Source organism: Saccostrea echinata, unplaced genomic scaffold (assembly GCF_033153115.1).
Source record: "Saccostrea echinata isolate AGI-Se365-2 ecotype Australia unplaced genomic scaffold, CSIRO_AGI_Sech_v1 ptg000034l, whole genome shotgun sequence".
Classification (NCBI taxonomy): domain Eukaryota; kingdom Metazoa; phylum Mollusca; class Bivalvia; order Ostreida; family Ostreidae; genus Saccostrea; species Saccostrea echinata.
This window is the reverse complement of record NW_026889783.1, coordinates 914,928-929,134: the sequence shown is the minus strand read 5'-3', so window position 1 is coordinate 929,134 and position 14,207 is coordinate 914,928. Positions and strand designations below refer to the sequence as shown.

Below are 14,207 nucleotides of genomic sequence, written 5' to 3'. Positions count from 1 at the left end.
CAACAGTAACTCGTACTTAGATTTTTTCGTAATTTTTGTGAAAAGGTTCTTGCTTTTTTCATCAGTTGTCTTTTATCTCTTAATTAAAAGAAATTAATAAATTTTCTAACAGAGTTCACATTTCAGTAACTTTGTCAAGATAATGCTATATAAAACTCTAACTTTCATTTTCGAAAGAATACATGATGCCGCGAGTTGACAATCAATAAATCACCGAAAAATAACAGTCTAAACACGTGGATGGACCGTGAAGAGAAATATTGTCTCCAATGATTGTTTAAGTATCTTATTTCATTCTTAGTGCATCTTTTATATAGAACATAAACCTAAGGAATGAGGTGATGTGTCCAAGATTTTTCAGTGACCTATCGTAAACTATTTTATAACCTGATAACAGCTAGGTTTATCAAATGCTCATGATCTGTCATTTAAAAAAAAGGTAGGCTCTAGGCCTAGTGAATAAGCAACTCTTTGTGTTTTGTGTCGTAGCAAAGGCTTGTGCACAGTGGAAAAACAAAACACAGAAGTTCTTTAAAAAGCTGATGCTGCGGCAAATATCATTCAAAGTTAATGTGGGGGCTTTTTAAAAGTGGACAAGTTTTAATGAAACTATTTACTTTCAATTAAACAGCTATTAACGACAGGGTTAGGGTTAACCAAAGAACGAAATATACTAGGGGTGTAACAATATGGATAAAGTGTATCATGATACACTGTATTCTCTTTAGAGAAGTGGGCAGGCTTTCGCCTACATCCACTTCTCTTCGCAAGCCTTCATGTTTTGATTCTGGAAAACGTGTAAATCTCGAACCGGTGACGGTCTACACTTCAACTGACATTTTGTCTAAAATACGTCTGAATGTACGTAATAGACGTGTTATATTAAGGCGTAGGTGAAAGCCTGTCCACTTCTCTAAAGAGAATAGATACACTGATGCTGTATCATGATACTAGATAGAATATTCTATCATTAAAATGATATGAGTCCAGGCTATCAGTAGGTACATGTATAAATCACGTAGTCATTCAGTAATTACTAGTTATACTTGTCATTTATTTCTTTTTAGCTCTTCTGAGCCAAAGTCTCAAAGAGCTAATGCTATGGCCATTTGTGCAGTGTGCATAAACTTTTTAGAATATGGGCCATAACTCAAGAACCCCCTGGCCAATTAATTTGAATTTTATGGCTAATCTTTTTCAAAACAATTAAGGTCATTAATTCAAATACTCAGAGGTTTAGAATCATTGAATCTTGTAAGATGATGCATCTTGGGTCTTCGGAGTACAACAACTGAAAAGTAGGTCACTGTGACCTACTTTTGAAAAATTTATGGCTTTAATTAAATATTTCAGGTACTAATTGGCTTAGAATCATCAAAATTTGTCAGTTGATGCACATCGGGTCCTTGGAGTACAACTGGAAAGTAGGTCACCCTGACCTACTGTTGAAATTTTATGGCTGTATTTAATTTTTTTGGGTACTATTTGGCTCAGAATTATCAAAATTTGTCAGTTGATATATCTTGGGTCCTGGCAGTAGGTCGACTGAAAAGTAGGTCACCGTGACCTACTTTTCAATTTATATGACTATAATTAAATATTTTGGGTACTAATTGGCTAAGAATCATCAAACTTTGTCAGTTGATGCATCTTGGGTCTTCGGAGTAGGTCGACTGAAAAGTAGGTCACCATGACCTACTTTTGAAAATTTATGGCTTTAATTAAATATTTCAGGTACTAATTGGCTTAGAATCATCAAACTTTGTCAGTTGATGCATCTTGGGTCCACAGAGTTAGTCGACTGAAAAGGAGGTCACTGTGACCTATTTTTGAAATTTTATGGCTTTATTTAAATATATCAGGTACTTATTGGCTTAGAATCATCAAACTTTGTCAGTTGATGCATCTTAGGTCCTCTAAGTATGTCATCTGAAAAATAGGTCACTGTGACCTACTTTTGAAATTTTATGGTTATAATTTGAAAAATGTTTTAGGTATTAATTGGCTTAGAATCATCAAACTTAGTTGATGCATCTTGGGTCCTCAGAGAATGACTAGTGATAAGTAGGTCACCATGACCAACTCTCAGGTACTAACTGGCTTAGAATCATCTTGGTTCTCAGAGTGTTTCATCGAAATTGTAGGTCATGATGACCTACCTTTGGAATTTCAAGGCTTTATCTAAATATACAGGATACTTAGAGGCTTCAAATAGAAGTGATAGGTTGTACAGTTTATCAGAAGAGCGATTCAAGGCCCTTGGGCCTCTTGTTATTTTCCAGTTCATGCACTGTATTTTTCGTTAAATAGTCCTGTAATAGCAAGCAGGAAAGATATTTGACATTTATCATTAAGCCCTTTAATGGCACTTGTTTCAGTGCTTTTGTTATTTCAGTATTGCCACAGATCGGGAAGAAATCTGATGTAGATGGTTTTAATAAGATAGCAAAATGACGCCCCTTGTTGGAGGTGACGAAATTTCTTATTTTCATTATGGCATCAGTTCTGACGTTTTCTTGGCATGTTGAATATTAAAATTGTAAATAGGTAATTAAGATCTTTTGACAATTAAGGTGGTAAGAGAAGTTTTCTTTAAAGAAATAGTTCAGCTGGGTATTATTTGATTTATTTCTTTGATATTTAAACTTGCTCAATGATTTGGGGATTCACAAATTTTTGTCCAGAAACTTGGTTAGTTGCTACTTATGCAGAAGATAATAACAAAAATGGACAACTGTGAGAAGGAGGAAACTGAAATGATTTCAGAATGGCCAGTTACCATGGATACTGCACAAAAAGTTCTTGGTAATTTAAATTTCAGACAGTTTATAATAAAAAGTCATGAATTTTGTTGGAGTATCTTTAAAAAGTAGTTAGGTTTTTTAATTATCATTTTAAGTGTGTGCAAGTTAATTTCAAAAATTATATGCGGATTGCCCTTTTCAGATAGAGAGTTAAATTCAATTTAAACGTAAGTTACTGCAAATTAAATTTGAACCGCATTCACACTGAGAATTTAATGCAAATTAGTTTAATTCAAATTAATTTACTGCACATCAAATTACTTTGTAGTAGCTCCATGTGAACGCTAAGGGAAGCTAATTCAAATTAAATTCTGACACATACATAATAGCAAAATTAAGCCACCTGCCACATGTAGGTGGTCAGATATCGGTAATTATGCTATATTTTTAAATTAGAGAAAAACAAAGAAAAATTTTGTTTATCACTAAACATCTGTACAGACACTACAATATTATGTCAGTTGTAATCTGCTCTGCATAAGGTGACGTGATTTGCAAATGACATGATCCTCTTAATAGCCTTACTATATAGAAATAAAATTTTAATTTGTATAAGTTCACTTCACATTGGCTGTTGTGTGAATGCAATTTAATTTGCATTACTTTAATTTGCATTATTTTACTTCAAATTAATTAACTGCAAAATAAATGTTTAAAGCACATTCCTGGGAACAGGGCAATTGTATTTATACAACATAAAAATTAAAATGTAAAATAGAGACCCAAAATAGTAATGTACATCTTTTTTTCTCAGGAAAGAAGTCATCATCAAATCCTACAGAAGTGAAAAAGAGAAAGTTTGAAGAAAATGCTTCATTTTCTAAAATAAGGAAAGTACACAAATCAGAGGAACCTTTGGTGAAAATTGCGGTGGCTAAATGGTGGCGAAAACTGTCACAGGAAACCAAAAATGGCTACAGTGATCTTCTCCCCAGGAGCACCCATTCTGATACTCTGCTAGCCGCAATAATGAGGTCAGACCAAGCAGGATTTGGCAAATTAAAAAAGTTGTAGAAATAAAACAAATGTAAAAGAAATATGAAAGTCAAATAACAAAACCATACAGAATGAAATGTTTTAAACTAGTGACAATAACAGATACATCGTGATTAAGAAAATTAATGTATTTAGAAAGCAAGAGTACATGAATACATAATTATATTAGACCTTTTATTCTCAAAACCATGATCACAAGGGTTGGTTTGTTGTGTTTTATTTTAGGGGGTGGCAGTTATTATTATAAAACTTTTGCTTCTATGGCATTTATACACAGTATTACATAAAATATTTGGAGAAATGTGTAATGATATTGAAATATATATATGCCATGTACTTTGATTGCAGACTGGATGTTGCACAAGACTTCATGAAGTCTGAAGTTAAAAGATTAACAAACTCTCTGGAACACAGTGGCTCTTGTTCTAATCTCCACGCAGCTCTTGGTTCTTTTTATGAGAAACTTCAAAACTTTAGTGCTGCTAAAGAACACCTTGAGAAAGCAGTTTCTTTTGATGATGCGGGTAATTAATTTACTCTGTGAAATTAAAATTTTTTCGTTAGCTAAGGAGTTATTAAAATGTAAGAAGATGACAAAGAGTATAGAGTAGATGTATTGCTTTCACATTTACCATGGGTATTATCAGCTCCAAAATTAATGTTACAGGGACAATGAAATCTTTAATAGTGGATAGTCTTTAAAAAAAATACCGGTAATGTCCTGATACCCCTACAAAACAATTATGAAAGTTGACCAAAAAGTTTATTTTATGAATTAATTATTGAATATCAAAATTAACAAAAAGAGGGGTTAGATCTAACATTACATTGATAAAGTTACAAGGTTCATGTTTGTTCAAATCATTGCCCCCTGGGCATTATATATATATTATGAATTCAGATCTATTTACATGTAGCCTTGAAGTGATGTATACCAAATATATTGACATAACTTCAGATCAATTCTGGTATACACATAGCACAGGGATAGACATGAACCTTAATTCAGATCATTTACTTGCCCTTCCGACAAGTGGTCTCATACTTTAACTTGTCAGAATGCAATTAAACTTCCCAAAATGAAGAAAAAGGCCATGATTTATTACTGTAAATGTAATGATAAGAAAAAGTTTGACCAGATACACTACTGTCTTTTTGACAAGTTGAGATACCAGAAAAAAATTTCAATGTTACGTTTGTACATAAATGTATACAACTGTTCTTGTCAATTTAACCTGTAAACACACATGCAGCAATTACCCCCTTTCCTTTATTACAAAATTCAATATTTTTTAAAATTAATTTTTGGTAGGATCCTTTTGTGAATTTGATTTTCAGAGACAATTGGAACAAATGCTAAAGTAAGACAGTTTCTATAAAACATATATATCAATTTTGATCAGGTAACGTTACGTAAATTCTGTGAGTGAAAAATAATATAATTCCTAATCAGTAGGTAACAAAGTTGTTAGACGTTGGGCATATTAACCACAAAAAACAAAAAGAATAACAAACCCGATTTTTAAATGAAAGGTATAATCTAGGAATGCTACTGAGGGATTTTTGAATGCAAAGCAATGTCAGTCTTGTACCTGGCGGGAATCAAGTATTCAATTTATTGTTTTATTTACTAATGTAAACTAGATAACAATATACATTTCTATCAGGAAAAAAATCACTTGCCTGATCGAACAAGTACTTTGACAGTTTCACTTGCCCAAACTGATAATTTACTTGCCCTGCGCAATTGGACAACCGTTAATGTACATCCCTGTACCAATAACCAAAACAAAATTGTAAATGGGGTAATAAAAGATACTCTGAATTCTTCTTAGCTGCAGAGTACAAATGGCTTCTTGAGAAGATTAAAAAGCAGGTCAAAGTTCAACAGGAGCAAAGGTCAGCCATGACGAGGCTTCCATTCCCATTATCTGATTTGTCAATTCCAGTTTGTCTGAAAGTAAGTTCACTTCAAGTAGCTTAGATTGTCATTTAATGTAAAAGTGGTTATATTGAAAGGTTAAAAGTTTGATGATGCCAGTAATTTAGAAAAATGGTGAGTGGAAACTTTGACAGTCTACTAGTATTTAACAGTGCTCTTTAATAGGAATGTGAAAGTTGATGACTGAAAACTATATGACAACTATTTGTTGATTTCATCAACATTTCCACATCAACAAAGTTTCCACTTTTACAGTATTGCAGGGAGGCAATATTTGAAAAGCATATTAAAACTTTTTGTAAAATTATACATCAATGTCACCACCTAAAAGATAAATTTAGAGTCAGAAGATGATTTTTTTTTTGTCACCTGTGTCATCAAGTGACCTTTTGCTGCTTTCATCCATTGATGCATGCCATCCATTAACATTTGAACATTTTCAGCTTCTCCTCTGGAACCACTGAACCACTTTCAACCAATTTTGGTATACTGTAAATGTTTTACATTTGACTAAGTATTCTTTTTAGCACCTTTGGTGTAAAGCAACTTCCACTAATTTAAGTACAACACTAAATGTCTTGCACATATACACATAAATAAGAACATTAAGAAATGCACTAAATCAAATCTACTCTAACTTGTTCAAAAATCAATTTTTACCAAATATTGTTCACACTTAATATAATACATTTTCAGTATAGCATCTATGGGCAGAGGGGAACAAAAATTACGAATTTCATGGTCTCTTCCCCCCTGGGTTGCGAGGGATGGGGCCAAAACCATAAAAATTAATGCAATCTTCAAAATTTTCTTTACTGGGGCGTGCCGCCATGACATCAAGCAGTCAAACTGTTGATATGATTAAAATAAGCATTTGGCTCTTTATCAAAACTGTGAAGTTCATGACCCCAGGGCCAGGGGTTCTGGTGTTAAGATGGGACTCTGTATATCATATAGTGAAAATGCAAACATTCTTTAAAAATCTCTCCCTCTGTATATAAAGCATGATTATGATGAGCAAAGGTGCATCTTCCAAAATATTGAAATTCATGACCACAGGGTCAGGGGTTCTGGAGTTAGGGCGAGGCTCTATTGATCATATAGTGAAAATGCATTAATTCTTTTAAAATCTTCTCTCTGCTCTTGGGTAGTAAGTAGATAAACTAAGTGCATGGTTATGATGAGCAAGAATGCCTCTTCCAAAATTATGAAACTCATGGCCTCTCAGTGCTCTTGGGTAGTAAACAGACAAAATAAGTGCATGGCTATGATGAGCAAGGATGCCTCTTCTAAAATTGTGAAATTCATTGCCCCTGGGTTAGGGGTTCTGGTGTTAGGATGAGGCTATATTGATCATATTGTCAAAATACATTAATTCTTAGAAAATCTTCCCTGTTTCAGGGTATCTATCAGAAGAATTATGTGCAAAGTAAAGATGAGCAAGGGTGCCTCTTTTGAAATACATGGCCATAGGTCAGGAGTTCTGATTGTACTGGTCCTGGAGGTGCTAGACACAAATTGCCCTGCCACCTCTGATTACATAGTACACTGTCGTGACGTGTACAGCTCCTCACTCTATTTCTCTATCTGCTTGGACAGACACGATTCTGACAGCTCCATTATTGTATACGATTGTGTTTTAATATTGTAATTGCGGGCACTGAAATAAACTATGTATTATTTTAGCATAGTGTTTCTCTGTTTCTACCTTCACCGCACATAGGTATTGGTTAACATAGAAGAAATCTATTTGATGTTGAGGGGGGCTCTATTGATCATACTAACTCAGTGAAAATGCAGTAAGTCTTAGAAAATCTTCTTTTCTGTTCCCTGGCATTAAGCAGACAAACTAAGTGCATGATTATGATGAGCAAGGGTGTCTCTTTCAAATGTGTGAAATACATGGGTCAGGATTTCTGGTGTTAGGGTAGGGCAGTGAAAAAGTGTTAATTCTTAGAAAATCTTTTTCTCTACTCCTGAGTATTTAACAAACAAACTAAATGCATGGTTATGAGCAAGGATGCCTCTTCCAAAATTTGGAAATTCATGGCCTTAGGGTCAGGGATTCTGTTGTTAGGGTGGTGCTCTATTGATCTTGTATAGTGAAAAAGCAGTAATTCTGTTAAAATCTTCCTATCTGCTATTGGACATCTAGGAAGCAAACAGAGTACAAAGTTGTACACTATGGTGCTTTTACCAGCTTTGTGAAATTCTTGACCACTGGAATCAGGGGTTCTGATGCTGGATGGGATTCTATTGATCATTTAGGGATTTTTGTACTCTTTCATTTCCCTTTGTTCTCCTTATAAATGAATAAATGAATTATACTACAATTTATGTATAATACAAAAAGTACTTTTGTAATTTTTAATGGTGGAAGACTTGTAAATCATAGGCAAAAATGGCGGACGATTTTGCTATGTTATAAATGTAATTCATTATAGCCATTAAAATCACAAAATATTTAAATAATTTTAGAGCCACAGGGAATGAAAATCACTTTGCTCTAAGCGTCAATTCATTATAAACGTGTTCGCTATACACGTTTTACTGTATTTATTGATGTAAGTCATATTCTTCTAGTGAATATTTACTTTCACCAAAGTGTCATTCAAATTTTTCAGTGTGTTGGTTTATTTTATAAAAAACTAAATCAGCTATGAGTAATAGTTATTCAGATGGTTCACATATTAATGATTTGTAGATAAAAGTTGATTTACAATAAGTTATGATGAAGACAGACATTTTTATTTACTGTCTGATAATTTAACCTAATTTTTAGGTTGATAGAGTTTCAGCTACAGACTTAACAGCAGAGAGATTTTATGAAGATTACTCATCGAAACACAAACCAGTCATTATCACAGATATAAATGTCACAGACACTCCCTGGACTCTACAGTCTATCAAAAATTTCACTGGTAAATATTTTCCTTTTTTCTTTTGTACATAATGTTTGCATAATCATACAAAAGTATTGGCTGTTGTCACAATGAATTCCAGTGTACAGTACTAAAGTTACATTATATTTAAAGGTGACATTGCTGTTACGTTGAAACATTCAGTTAAGAATTCTTCTGAGTGGGCCAGTCTTGAGAACAAAGAGATGACAACTGTGTCAGAATATATAAACAGGATAGAGGGACTGCCAGAGAGCAGGCAGTGTGAGGGGTACCTGTTTGACTGGAGCTTACCCATCCATTGTCCAAGTCTTGTAGAGAAACTGAAGATTCCTAGGTATTTTGCTGGTAAGAAATCACTGTGCATGATAACAAATACATGTATTGTGTAAAACTAAGACACCAGCAGGCATGCTTATGAAAATTTTCTAAGATATGTCTTTAAGATGTGTCTTAGGATATTTCTTAGAATATATTTTAGAACGACATGTATCTTAGATACATCTTAGGGTGTAAAACAAAAGTGTCTAACTCTTAGGATTATCCAGAGTTAAGATGTTGTACATTTCATCCTAGGCCTTTTTTTTCTAAACAAATATGATGTGTAGTTTGTAATTTACATGTACAAGTAAACGAAAAGTTTCCAATGTCCATATTGCATTATATTACAGATTTCTATTATAATATTTAGTGATTTAATTCATTTATTCCCACTTACATACACTGTCATATAACAGAGATGTCTACAATATAGCAGGAAATAAACAAACAACAAGAAAGCAAAACAATATATATGTATTCATAGATATTTGTGTTTTGGATAAATAATTTAGAAGAAAAATTTTTAAGGAGGAATGAAACTCAGCTATAGTGACATATTCTCTTTTGAAGAAACAATAAAATAAACTGTATACTTATGTACTGTTATAATAGTATAATATTTATCATCCTCAAATAGAAACCAAGGAATATTAGGAATTATGTCCTAAGTCCATCCTAAGATGTACCAGTACATGTATCTTTGTCCAAGATAGCTTCATAAGCATGCCTGCAGATTCTTTAAACATGATACTTATTTTTTTTTTTTTTACATGAATTTAAAAAATAAAAATGTACTTAGATTTCAACATCATGTATAATTTTTATTCAAAATGGTAATCAGAAATTGCTATTAAATCAAACCTTTAGACAATTTAATACCATGTGGCGGGGTACCAATTTTGGCTTATTTTAGTAATTTGGTAGAAGCCAGCAAAAATTTTAATTGCTAAATTTTCGCTTTTGTGTGTAAGTACTGAACACAAAAAAAATAACTTTGATCTGGCTGTTTACATGTTAACACTATACTCTCGGAACTCTTTTGTAAATTGGTAAAAACGTACCGAAGACTCAGCTGGAATATATATCTACATATCTAAGGTACCCATCTAAGGTACCTTAAGCAGTCTTTTGTTTAGCAGTACCAAATTATTTTACTGGTTTGCAACTTCATGGAGTCCAGTGTCTGCCCAAAAAAATGTTCTGCCAAAATCATTGGCATTCCTTTAAGCAAGCACATCACCAAATTTTACACCTGCTATACAGTACTACTCTTAAGGTGATGGTTCACTCATGTACACAGTTCACTCATGTACACAGTAGATGACAATATTTTCTGTCCATGTATTGACAAAATTTATACTTCTGTTTTGGTGAACAGGTGACTTTTTACAGAGGACCTCTGAGGGGAGTTTATACAGAGACAGCTGGCCCAGTCTGTTTGTGGCCCCAGCAGGTCTCTGCAGTGAGCTCCATGTTGATGCCTTTGGGTCTAACTTCTGGATGGCAGTGTTTCAAGGGTCCAAGAGGTAATTCCTAATTGTAAATTACATGTATTGCTCATTAGGTTTGTTCATTATAAACACAAGGTGCTGAAGAAATGTTAGTATTACCTTCTTTAAAAATACTTTTTCCAATTAGTTTGTTTTACTGTTGCATGTGTGTATAATGTACATTATGGGTAATTTGTCAAGGAGATTTTGGAATGTGATTCCTTTAACTTGTATGTTCTGTCTCAACTCTAATTCTTTGCTGAGAAAAATCAAACACTATTCATTGAATGAAAATATCACAGATGAAAACAAGCTATCCTACTATTTATGTAAAAAGTTAATAAATTTGAAAATTGTTAAGAGAAATTGTTTCAAAAAATATCTTATTTAGGACATTCCTAATTTTTGGAAGACTTATCAAACACAGCAAAGGTACAATATTTTTTACGAATGAGCTCAAGTTAATATTTCCTAGAATGGAAAGAAATGTGTCATTATAAAAGGCATATATTATGGTATTGTTGGTGGATTGATGTTTCCTGTTAACTGCTAATGTTTGCTGGGTACATTTTATTTCAGTATTTCACAAATTACTGGATACAAAGTGCTGGATACATCTTATTTCAGTATTTCACAAATTACTGGATACAAATTTAGAGCTGGATACATTTTATTTAAGTATTTCACAAAGTAGTGGATACAAAGGGCTAGATACATTTTATTTAGGTATAGTACATACATTGTTAATAAAGTAGACCTTGGTTTGTAGATGGGTATTTTTCCCACGGTCTGATCTGCCCCTCCTTTACCCTCAGTACCCCAATAGTATGGACCCTGTATTTGATGCAGACATCACAAACCCTGACCTGAAAAAGCAGCCACTATTAAGTCTGACACACCCCTCAGAATGTGTCCTGTCTGAAGGTGAGTCTAGCATTGTGTGTCCTGTCTGAAGGTGAGTCTAGCATTGTGTGTCCTGTCTGAAGGTGAGTCTAGCATTGTGTGTCCTGTCTGAAGGTGAGTTTAACATTGTCTGTCCTGTCTGAAGGTGAGTCTAGTAATGTCTGTTCTGTTTGAAGGTGAGTCTAGCATTGTCTGTCCTGTCTGAAGGTGAGTCTAGCATTGTGTGTCCTGTCTGAAGGTGAGTCTAGCATTGTCTGAACAGCAACAACTAGGAAAGTCATTAGAACCAAATTTTACCAGATGGTTTGCCTAATTGAAATCATTATAAATCTATATACTGACATGTCAACATGTACTTTAATTTAAACAATGTTTGTGGCTGCTTTCTTTTGCAGTTGTTCATACAGTACTCATATATTTAATAGTTTTATTTCACATCTCATATCGAAGTTTTCTTTTCTGTCAAGACTGAAAGTTTAATTGTTCACAGGGATGAACTTTCATGTAACTTTTGCCCTCCATCAATGTTATTCATTTTGACTGCCACATTCAAACAGTGTTTAACTTCTACTCAAGAGTGATTTTAAGTTTTATTCATTTTTAGGTCACCTGAGTCACTCACACTATTGCTATCTGTTTTTGTCCCTCATTGTGCAGGTGTGTGTCGTGCGTAAACTTTTCACATTTTCAATTTCTTCCCAAGAACCAGTGGGCCAATTTTCATCAAACTTGCCACAAAGTATCCTTAGGTAATGGTGATTCAAGTTTCTTTAAATGAAGGGCCACACCTTCTTCCAAGGGGAGATAATTAAGAATTAGTCAAAAATTAATAGTATCTTTTAAAAATCTTCTTCTCCAGAACCACTGGACCAGGTAAGATGAAACTTATATGGAAACATCCTCAGGTAGTGTAGATTCAAATTTATTCAAATCGGGTAGAGTGGGGCCACAATGGACATTCAAAGTTTTACATAGAAATACACAGAAAAAATATTTAAAAATCTTGTTCTCCAGAACCACAGGGCCAAAAAAGATGAAACTTATGTGGAAACATCCTCAGGTAGTGTAGATTCAAAAGTATTCAAATCGTGACCCCCAGGGGTAGGGCGGGTCCACAATAGATGATCAAAGTTTTACATGGGAATACACTGGAAAAATCTTCTTCTCCAGAACCACTGGGCCAAGAAAGATGAAACTTAAGTGGAAACATCTTGAGGTAATGTAGATTCAAATTTGTTAAAATCATGATCCCCAGGGTAGGATGGGACCACAATGAATGATCAAAGTTTTACATGGGAATATATTGGAAAAATCTTCTTCTCCAGAGCCACTGGGCCAAGAAAGATGAAACTTATGTGGAAACATCTTCAGGTAATGTAGATTTAAATTTGTTAAAATCATGATTCCCAGGGGTAGGATGGGACCATAATGGACAATGAAAGTTTTACATTGGAATACATAGGAAAAATCTTGAAAAATTCTTTTCTCAAGAACAGCAAAGCCATGATTGGTTATATTTAATACATGGAAACATCCTCAGGTAATATAGATTCAAGTTTGTTCAAATCATGACTCTGGGGATAGGGTGGGGCCACAATGGACGATCAAAGATTTACAAAAGCTTCTTCTATCAGTTTATTTTGTTCTCTATGGATCCTCTATGGATTGTTGTTTTATACTCAGGTGACCGTTAAGGTCCTTGGGCCTCTTGTTTTTTATTGTGTGTGTGTGTGTCTCCTGTACTAAACACAATTTTAATTTCAGGAGAAGTTCTATTTGTTCCAGCAGGATGTCCTCACCGTGTGGAAAATCTGACAACGACAGTTGCCATTTCTGCCAACTTTGTGGATTTGTCCAATTGGAAAACTGTCTCAGAGGAACTAGAATTAAATGCAATTATTGACCCCAGGTCTCAGGATTTACTAGAACAGTTCAAGTCCAGTGCTTTTGATAACACAATGAAATTTTATAACAAAGAAGTCCCATGGTCAGAATTTAAAAACCAACAGTTTCCCAGTTAGGAGAAAGCCATTGACATGATTGCATTTAACTTTTATAAGGGACATAACTTTTGATTGGTTAAAATGTTGCTAATTATAATTATGACAATATTTTGCTCTTTTTATAGGAAGTAAAGAAAATTGTATATCTTATTTTTTGCTGTCATCTTTTATTTATGATGATAAAATTTCAGTTTAAGATATCTGTTTTAGAACAGAACATTTTTCACTAGACTCTTTCACAGATTGATGATATCATAATAATTATGTACTTGGAGGGACCAAAAGCAAACCCCTCCCTTTCTGATATTAATTTCCATTGCATCTAAGTCTGAGTTACCACTTCTAGTAAATTGAGTTATTTTATATAAACCATTAATAAGTCAAAGATTGTTTGGGTATTTTTACCTGAATTGGATACAGAGAAAAAGTGGATATTTTTTTAACTTATTTGTGTGCAGTTTAACAGATATTTATTCTAAAAGTGAATTATAGGGAGTATAAATGGTAAAATTTAGTTATCATAATTTAGAAATAATTCCGAACATAGAAATAACCATGTCTAATTTGATTCAATCATTGAGGGGGAAGGCAGCCACCTGTAGAAGAAAATGAAGATGTTGAAAGTCTTGTGCATTTTTATGCAAGAACATGTGACTTATTTTATGAATGTTTGTTTTAAAATTCCTCTTTCACAGCCCCAGTGAGACACTGTCAGCAAAATAGACAATAAAGTACAAAACTTTGGGGGAAAGCATACTGGTTAGTCTGTATGAATTACATCAAGCCTTGTGTGCAAAATAATGTCCGTTTTTTTATTTTTACAATGTCCATTTTAGTGCAAGTGTTTG

General features: G+C 33.6%; 1 protein-coding gene across 1 annotated transcript; it reads left to right on the top strand.

Annotated features, from left to right (window-relative positions):
* The first annotated feature begins 1,986 nt into the window (after positions 1 to 1,986).
* Positions 1,987 to 13,482, top strand: LOC133199498 (bifunctional arginine demethylase and lysyl-hydroxylase JMJD6-like). The gene is made up of 10 exons (XM_061335307.1): positions 1,987 to 2,469; positions 2,685 to 2,805; positions 3,559 to 3,778; positions 4,149 to 4,324; positions 5,636 to 5,760; positions 8,525 to 8,663; positions 8,778 to 8,990; positions 10,342 to 10,489; positions 11,223 to 11,377; positions 13,121 to 13,482. Exons 2-10 carry the CDS (start codon positions 2,706 to 2,708, stop codon positions 13,375 to 13,377), a joined length of 1,533 nt encoding a protein of 510 aa, XP_061191291.1. The 5' UTR covers positions 1,987 to 2,469; positions 2,685 to 2,705; the 3' UTR covers positions 13,378 to 13,482.
* Positions 13,483 to 14,207: the final 725 nt, after the last annotated feature.